The sequence below is a fragment of the Chlorocebus sabaeus genome, chromosome 28, assembly GCF_047675955.1.
Source record: "Chlorocebus sabaeus isolate Y175 chromosome 28, mChlSab1.0.hap1, whole genome shotgun sequence".
Classification (NCBI taxonomy): domain Eukaryota; kingdom Metazoa; phylum Chordata; class Mammalia; order Primates; family Cercopithecidae; genus Chlorocebus; species Chlorocebus sabaeus.
Window position 1 is genome coordinate 7700156 of NC_132931.1, and position 9101 is coordinate 7709256.

Sequence of the window (9101 nt, forward strand, 5' to 3'; positions counted from 1 at the left end):
ACAGCTGGCGTGGCAGCAGTTTGCTGGAGTTGAGGGGTCAGCCATCCCTCTCTGCAGGGTGGGTCACCCTCCTGTTAACCACACCCCGCCCCACCCGCTTTCTCCCTCACGTGTCTCATCAAGCATTTGCTGTTGTTTTCCTCATAGTAACGTTAAGAGAAAAGTGAAATATTTTTGTCTCCCTGTCTCTGTCAAAAGTGGGAAAACGAAAGATAGACCAAGAGGGCCGTGTGTTTCAAGAAAAGTGGGAGAGAGCGTATTTCTTCGTGGAAGTACAGAATATTCCAACATGTCTCATATGCAAACAAAGCATGTCTGTGTCCAAAGAATATAACCTAAGACGCCACTATCAAACCAACCACAGCAAGCACTACGACCAGTACACGGAAAGAATGCGTGACGAGAAGCTTCACGAGCTGAAAAAAGGGCTCAGAAAGTATCTCTTAGGCTCGTCAGACACCGAGTGTCCCGAGCAAAAACAAGTGTTGGCAAACGCAAGTCCAACCCAGAAATCCCCCGTGCAGCCTGTGGAGGACCTGGCTGGGAACTTATGGGAGAAGTTACGTGAAAAAATCAGGTCTTTTGTGGCATATTCTATCGCAATCGATGAGATCACGGATATAAATAATACCACCCAGTTGGCCATATTCATCCGCGGCGTCGATGAGAACTTCGATGTGTCGGAAGAACTTCTGGACACGGTGCCCATGACGGGTACAAAATCTGGAAACGAGATCTTTTCGCGTGTTGAGAAGAGTCTGAAAAAGTTCTGTATCGACTGGTCGAAATTAGTAAGCGTGGCCTCCACTGGCACCCCAGCGATGGTGGATGCCAGTAACGGGCTTGTCACAAAACTGAAGAGCAGGGTGGCCACGTTCTGCAAGGGTGCGGAACTGAAGTCCCTCTGTTGTATAATTCATCCGGAATCCCTCTGTGCTCAGAAGCTGAAGATGGACCACGTCATGGACGTGGTAGTGAACTCCGTGAACTGGATATGCTCCCGGGGACTGAACCACAGCGAGTTCACAACCTTGCTCTATGAGCTGGACAGCCAATATGGTAGCCTCCTGTACTACACGGAGATTAAGTGGCTCAGTCGCGGGCTGGTGCTAAAGAGATTTTTCGAATCGTTGGAAGAAATCGACTCCTTCATGTCGTCCAGAGGGAAACCCCTGCCTCAGCTGAGCTCCATAGATTGGATCCGAGACCTGGCCTTCTTGGTTGACATGACAATGCACCTGAACACTTTGAACATCTCTCTCCAAGGGCACTCCCAAATCGTCACGCAGATGTATGACTTGATCCGGGCGTTCCTAGCAAAACTGTGCCTCTGGGAGACTCATTTGGCGAGGAATAATCTGGCCCACTTTCCCACCCTGAAATCGGTTTCTAGAAATGAAAGCGATGGCCTGAACTACATCCCCAAAATCGCGGAACTCAAGGCCGAATTCCAGAAAAGGCTGTCCGATTTCAAACTCTACGAAAGCGAACTGGCTCTGTTCAGCTCCCCGTTCTCCACGAAGATCGACAGTGTGCACGAGGAGCTCCAGATGGAGGTGATCGACCTGCAATGCAACACGGTCCTGAAGACGAAATATGACAAGGTGGGAATACCAGAATTCTACAAGTACCTCTGGGGCAGCTACCCGAAATACAAGCACCACTGCGCAAAGGTTCTCTCCATGTTCGGGAGCACCTACATCTGCGAACAGCTCTTCTCCATTATGAAACTGAGCAAAACAAAATACTGCTCCCAGTTAAAGGATTCTCAGTGGGACTCTGTACTGCACATCGCAACGTGAGGGAGAGAAAACTCCTGGCAGGGCCCTATGGTGGGAAGGGCTGGAGTCTTCTAGGCTCAAAGGAGATGATAAAATGAATTATTTTTTTCTTTTTTGAGACGGAGTCTTGCTCTGTCGCCCAGGCTGGAGTGCAGTGGCGCGATCTCAGCTCACTGCAGCCTCCAGCTTCTGGGTTCAAACGATTCTCCTGCCTCAGCCTCCCGAGTAACTGGGACTACAGGCGTGCACCATCAGGCCCGGCTAATTTTTGTATTAGTAGAGATGGGGTTTCACCATGTTGGCCAGGCTGGTCTTGAACTCCTGACCTCAGGTGATCCACCCGCCGCCACCTCCCAAAGTGCTGGGATTACAGGCATGAACCACTGTGCCCAGCCGACAAAATGAATTCTTAAACTTTTTTTTTCAGTATTTTTTCCACTTTGAATCAGAAATATAATCTGCAGTATCATACTTGTTTATATGACATTGTATGCCTCACTACTCAGTAAAAATCAAGAAGGTTTTATTGTTGTATTGGTACTTGACTTTTCTTATGCCTGCTCTGTTTCATTCATTCACATTACCTGCCTGCCAGCCTGATAGGCACTGTAGTTGGCATCTCGAAGTTTAAATCAATCAACAGAGAAATAGGGAGAGAGACGTGTATGTTTGCTTTTTAGCTTTTGGGGTTTCTTTTGAGACGGAGTCTCACTCTGTCACCTAGGTTTCAGTGCAATGGCGCGATCTGGGCTCACTGCAGCCTCCGTCTCCCGGGTTCAAATGATTCCCCTGCCTCAGCCTCCCGAGTAGCCAGGATTACAGGTGCCCACCACCACGCCCTGCTCGTTTTTGTATTTTTAGTAGAGATAGGGTTTCACCATGTTGGCCAGTCTGGTCACAAACTCCTGACCTCAAATGATCTGCCCGCCTTTGCCTCCCAAAGTGCTGGAACTACAGGCGTGAGCCACCACGCCCAGCCCGATACATATATATTTGTGGGGGAGTATATATGAACACACATTTATCCCCCGTTCCCATCTGCGTGGTGTCCCACATGGTCTAATATGTTTCCAAGTTTCAGGAGAAATAGTTGAAAACATACTGACATACTACAATCCTATGTTATCTGTCTTTGCCTTCACCCGGAACCAGAAAGGTCAGGTTTAAAATGGAAAACCCCAGAGCAAATAACATAGGCTCTGTCTATAAAAGTTAGACAAAGTAAGTTGAGGTTTAGAGGTGATCTTTTTTTTTTTTTTTTTTTTTTTTACTTCAAATAGTTACAGAAAAGTTGTGGCCAAGCACGTGGCTCACACCTGTAATCCCAGCACTTTGGGAGGCCAAGGTGGGTGTATGACTTGAGGTCAGGAGTTCAAGACCAGCCTGGGTAACATGGTGAAACCCCATCTCTACTGAAAACACAAAAATTAGCCGGGCGTGGTGGCACGTGCCTGTAATTCCAGCTACTCAGGAGGCTGAGGCAGGAGAATCGCTTGAACCCAGGAGACGGGGTTGCAGTCAGATTGTGCCATTGCACTCCAGCCTGAGCAACAGAGTGAGACTTTGTCTCAAAAATGAAAGTTGCAAAAATAAAAATAGTATGAAAAATACTCACATGCCCTTTAGCCAGACTCTCAGTCGTTAACATTTTACCCTTGTTTCATTATTCAATCACTTTGTCTCCCTCCCTCGTTCCCTCCCTCTCCCTCTCACTCATATGTGTGTATGTGTGTCTATAATCAGTGCCTATGGTAAGTGCGTATAAGCAAATGTCTATGAGTATCTATGATATGTATATAAATGGATGTGCATTATTTTCCTGGATCGTTCAAGGAAAAGTTACATACATCATTTACCACTAAATACTTCAGTGAGTATTTTCTGAGAACAGGGATATTCTCTTACGCAATCACGTTTCCTTTACCAACTTCAGTAAACTGAACATTGTTGCAATTATTTTATCCAGTTTACTGTTCACACTCTAGTTTTCTCTGTTGACCCAATAATATCTTTCCCTTTTTCATTTTTGGAAACAAGGAAATGGTCTCAGTCTGTCGCCCAGGCTGGAGTGCAGTGGTGCGACCTTGGCTCACTGCAACCGCTGCTTCCTGGGTTCAAGTGATCCTCCCACCTCAGCCTTCCAAGTAGCTGGGACTACAGGTGCGTGCTACCATGCCCAGCTAATTTTTGTGGTTTGTTTGGTTTTTTTTTTTGTAGAGACAGGGGTCTCCCTTTGTTGCCCAGGCTGATCTCAAACTTCTGGGCTCAAGCAATCCACCGCCTCGGCTTCCCAAAGTGATATCTTTCCCTTAATAGCATTTTTCAGCCGGGCGCAGTGGCTCACGCCTGTAATCCCAGCACTTTGGGAGGCCGAGGTGGGCGGATCACAAGGTCAGGAGATTGTGTCCATCCTGGCTAACATGGTGAAACCCCGTCTCTACTAAAAATGCAAAAAATTAGCTGGGCGTGGTGGCGGGCGCCTGTAGTCCCAGCAACTTGGGAGGCTGAGGCAGGAGAATGGCGTGAACCCTGGAGGCAGAGCTTGCAGTGAGCCGAGATCGCGCCACGCACTCCAGCCTGGGCGACAGAGCGAGACTCCATCTCAAAAAAAAAAAAAAAAAAAAAAAAATAGCATTTTTCTCCTGGCAGGTTGTCATTTGAAGACGTGTGTATGTGTGTGTGTGTAATCTCTATTAGTCTCTGGAATTAGTGACACAAAATTGTGAATACTTTCCAGATTGGGGGAATTCATGTGACCAGGATGGAGGAAGGCTGTGGATCTCCACCTAATGACCTACTCAGGAAGCAATGGAGAAAAGGACTTTGATACAAATGACAGGGAGTGCAGGAGGGAGAGAACAACCCCCAGGCCAGGAGCCCAGTTGGAGCCGAGGTGCCTATCCTCGAACACAGGAAAATGACCCCCCTCCAGGCAGTTCCTGTCGTTGACTTCAGGTACAGCTGAGTCTGGCAAGCTCAGCGCTCTTTTGGAGAAGGAATCCCAGATGGGCTGGTTTCTAATGGGAGTTGGAGGGAAGCCCAGGTCTTGGCAGAACTGAGCACTTGTTGACACCACATATCAGAGGTGTGGCCGTGCAGCAGGACCAGAGCAGCCCCCACTGTTACAGACAGGAAGCTGAAGCTCAGAGTGGCTGAGTGGCTTGCTCAAGGTCACACAGCCATTATAGGAGTTGTCAGGATTCAAACCAGGGTCCATGGGACTCCAAAGTCCATGTGCCTCACTCTTTATTTTTATTTTTTTTTGGGGATGGAGTGTCGCTCTGTCGCCCAGGCTGAAGTGCAGTGGTGCGATCTCGGCCCAGTGCAACCTCCGCCTCTCAGGTTCTAGTGATTCTCGTGCCCCAGCCCCCTGAGTAGCTGAGACGACAGGCATGTACCACCATGCCCAACTAATTTTTGTATTTTTTAGTAGAGACGGGGATTCACCATGTTGGCCAGGCTGGTCTCGAACCCCTGACCTCAAGTGATCCACCCGCCTCGGCCCCACAAAGTGCTGGGATTACAGGCGTGAGCCACCACAGCCGGCCCATGTGCTTCATTCCTAAGCAGCCACTGTGCCTGACACGGAGACCTAGCAGGTATCTGTCTTGCAGCCTCTGCCCTCATCATCTGTCATGTGTGTGGCTCCCTGGTGGTCTACTCATCAGATGACAGGGAGGGGACAGTAGGGCTCAGCCTAGGCTGCCTTCCATTGGCCGGGACATTCATGAAGGTGTTCTGCTTTGAATCAATTCCCAAGGCCCCAGGATTCCTCCTTTCCCCTGGAATGTATGTTGGGACCAGGATGGCTTGAGATATGATGGCCACTGACATGCACTGTCACTCATGGGACTGAGCTAAGACTGGGGGAATGACTGAATGGGTGAGAAAGGTTTTTCGTTTGCTTTTTTGAGACAGTCTTGCTCGGTTGCCCAGGCTGGAGCACAGTGGCAGTATCTCAGCTCACTGCAACCTCTGCCTCCCGAGTTCAAGCAATTCTCCTGCCTCGGCCTCCTGAGTAGCTGGGATTACAGGTGCCCCCCACTACACCCAGCTAATTTTTGTATTTTTAGTAGAGACAGGGTTTCACCATGTTGGCCAGGCTGGTCTGGAACTCCTGACCTCAGGTGATCTACCCAACTCCACCTCCCAAAGTGCTGGGATTACAGGCATGAACCACTGAGCTTGGCCAGGAGAGGTTTTTAGAAGGGCAATCGGGTGTCTGCAAACAAGAGCCCTTAAGAGCGGTGTGGTCGGCCGGGCGCGGTGGCTCAAGCCTGTAATCCCAGCACTTTGGGAGGCGGAGACGGGTGGATCACGAGGTCAGGAGATCGAGACCATCCTGGCTAACACGGTGAAACCCCGTCTCTACTAAATATTACAAAAAACTAGCCGGGCGAGGTGGCGGGTGCCTGTAGTCCCAGCTACTCGGGAGGCTGAGGCAGCAGAATGGCGTGAACCCGGGAGGCGGAGCTTGCAGTGAGCCGAGATCTGGCCACTGCACTCCAGCCTGGGTGACAGAGCAAGACTCCGTCTCAAAAAAAAAAAAAAAAAAAAAAAGAGCAGTGTGGTCAGGGAGATGGGCAGGGGCCCAGCCTAGGAATAGGGGCTGGATTTGGTGGGTCTCTATCAGTTTCCAGGAGCAGGGGTTGTACTGCATCTGTCCCAAGGCCCCGACTTCCCATCCCAGGATGGGCAGAGGAAAGAGTCAATCTCTCCTCCAACACAGGCCCTGGGACTAGGGGCCTACAGCGGGCCCTGGAAGCCAGACCCCCCTCACACTTGGCCTGGAATGTACCTGTGTGCCATATTCATATGAATATGAATTCCATATTCAGCCCCAGGCCTGAACCACAGATCCTGAGCTCTGCAGGGTCAGGATAAAGTACTGGATCTGGAGGGCCTTTAGAATCAAAAAGAAAAGCCTGGGTCAGCCGCGGTGGCTCATGTCTGTAATTCCACCACTTTGGGAGGCCGAGGCAGGTGGATCACCCGAGGTCAGGAGTTGGAGACCAGCCTGGCCAACATGGTGAAACCCCATCTCTACTAAAAATACAAAACATTAGCCGGGCGGAGGGGGTTGGCGGGCACCTGTAATCCCAGCTGTCCTGGAGGCTGAGGCAGGAGAATCGCTTGAAACCAGGAGTCAGAGGTCGCAGTGAGCTGAGGTTGCTCCATTATACTCCAGCCTGGGTGACAAGAGTGAAACTCCTTCAAAAAAAAAAAGAAGAAAAAAACCTGGTTCCACCTCCCAGCACTGTCACTTTCTTGCATTACTGCATAAACAAACCACTTAATTTTATGAGCTTTGGTTTCCTCATCCATAAAATACCTACCAGACAGTCTCAGAACTAGAGATGATGGAATGAGCCCAGCACCATGACTGGCCTCAAGAAAATTGTTGGCTAAACAGAGGTGCAGCCCTTAGAGCAGGCAACTTTAGTTTTTTTCTTCCTTCCTTGTGGGCGTGGCTTCCCAATCACCCACCCATTGAGAGGTCTCCTCCCCAGCACGCTGCAAGGCCACTTTGAGGGAACCAGAAATATACAAAAACAAAAAACCAGAAATATACAAAAACCATGGGAAAACATTTGGTCAGGACCTCAGCTTGGAAAAAAATGAAACAATCATGAAAAAAGTATTTTATTTTTTATGTGTATTTTTTATATATTTATTTATTTATTTATTTATTTTTGAGACAGAGTCATGCTCTGTCGCCCAGGCTGGAGTACGGTGGCGCGATCTTGGCTCACTGCAACCTCTGCCTCCCGGGTTCAAGCGATTCTCCTGCCTCAGTCTCCTGAGTACCTGGGATTACAGACATGTACCACCGCACCCAGCTGATTTTTTTGTTGTCGTATTTTTAGTAGAGACAGGGTTTTGCCATGTTGGCCAAGCTGGTCTCAAACTCTTGGTCTCAAGTCATCCGCCCGCCTTGGCCTCCCAAAGTGCTGGGATTGCAGATGTGAACCATTGCGCCCAGACTTTAATTTGTTTTTTTAGAGACAGGGTCTTGCTCTGTCACCCAGGCTGAAGTACAGTGACACAATCACAGCTTACTGCAGCCTCGAACTCCTGGGCTCAAGCAATCCTTCCACCCAGCCTGGGACTACAGGTGCACGCCACCACACCTGGGTAATTTTTAAAAATGTTTGTCTAGATGGATCTCACTGTGTGGCCCAGGCTGATCTTGAACTCCTGGCCCCAAGCAATCCTCCCACCTTGGCCTCCCAAAGCACTGGGATTAGAGGCATGGTATTTTATACTATATTTAATAAAAAGGTTATAACTGCAACTGAACAAGCAGAAGGGGTGAGGGTTGGTGATTCAATTTCCCACAGCTCTGTGTGATAGCTTTTGATGCTGGGCTTTTCCAGCAAACCAGGGTCTGCAAAAATGCAGAACTAGTTTAGAGCTGCAGTGGTTTTCTTTTTTTTTTCTTTTTCTTTTTTTTTGGGGGGACGGAGTCTCGCTTTGCTGCTCAGGCTGGAGTGCAGTGGCGTGATCTTGGCTCACTGCAAGCTCCGCCTCCTGGGTTCACGCCATTGTCCTGCCTCAGCCTCCCGAGTAGCTGGGACTACAGGCGCCCGCCATCGCGCCCGGCTAATTTTTTGTATTTTTAGTAGAGACGGGGTTTCACCGTGTTAGCTAGGATGGTCTCAATCTCCTGACCTCGTGATCCGCCCACCTCAGCCTCCCAAAGTTTTTTTTCTTTTTTTGAGAAGGAGTCTTGCACTGTCACCCAGGCTGGAGTGCAGTGGAGCAATCTCGATTCATTGCAGCCTCTGACTTCTGGGTTCAAGTGATTCTCCTGCCTCAGCCTCCCAAGTAGCTGGGATTCTAGGCTTGTGCCACCATGCCTGGCTAATTTTTATGTTTTCTGTAGAGATGGGGTTTCACCATGTTGGCCAGGCTGGTCTGGAACTCCTGACCTCAAGTGATTCACCCACGTTGGCCTCCCAAAATGCTGGGATTACAGGCCTGAGCCACTATTCCCAGCCATCCAGTGGTTTTCTGAAAGCTTCTGTCAGTCCTTTCATGGTCAGCCTATTCTCTTGACAAATATCTGTTCCCCTTATGATTTTCTCTTATCTCTAAGGGACCTGCCTCCCCCATCCTCACATAGCCACTTCCGCATATGTGGGACAGCTCTCCCTGCCACTCGTGGCCTTCGTGACAAGTTACATCTTTTGCAAGACTGGCAGCTTCACTTTGCACCTTCGTGTCTGCATTTTACAGAAAGACTTGCCCTCAGAGCAAAGGCTTTCAGGCTACGGGCTGGCAGCAATGCTAGGGTGAGCGGTGAGGATGTGTTCATAG

General features: G+C 49.3%; 1 protein-coding gene across 6 annotated transcripts in view; it reads left to right on the forward strand.

Annotated features, from left to right (window-relative positions):
• The window catches only part of LOC103246613 (general transcription factor II-I repeat domain-containing protein 2B), a 68103-nt gene that overhangs the window by 58253 nt on the left and 749 nt on the right, over positions 1 to 9101 (forward strand). For 4 of the 6 annotated variants that reach the window (XM_037990527.2, XM_037990526.2, XM_037990525.2 and 1 more), the window contains one exon: positions 199 to 2305. The exons of 1 other annotated variant lie outside the window; for it this stretch is intronic. In XM_037990527.2, the coding sequence (XP_037846455.2) occupies positions 199 to 1802 (1604 nt within the window). In that variant the 3' untranslated portion in view covers positions 1803 to 2305. Of the gene's footprint in view, positions 1 to 198; positions 2306 to 4518; positions 6320 to 9101 lie in introns of those variants that run through there. One more of the 6 variants, XM_037990530.2, reaches the window with a different exon arrangement.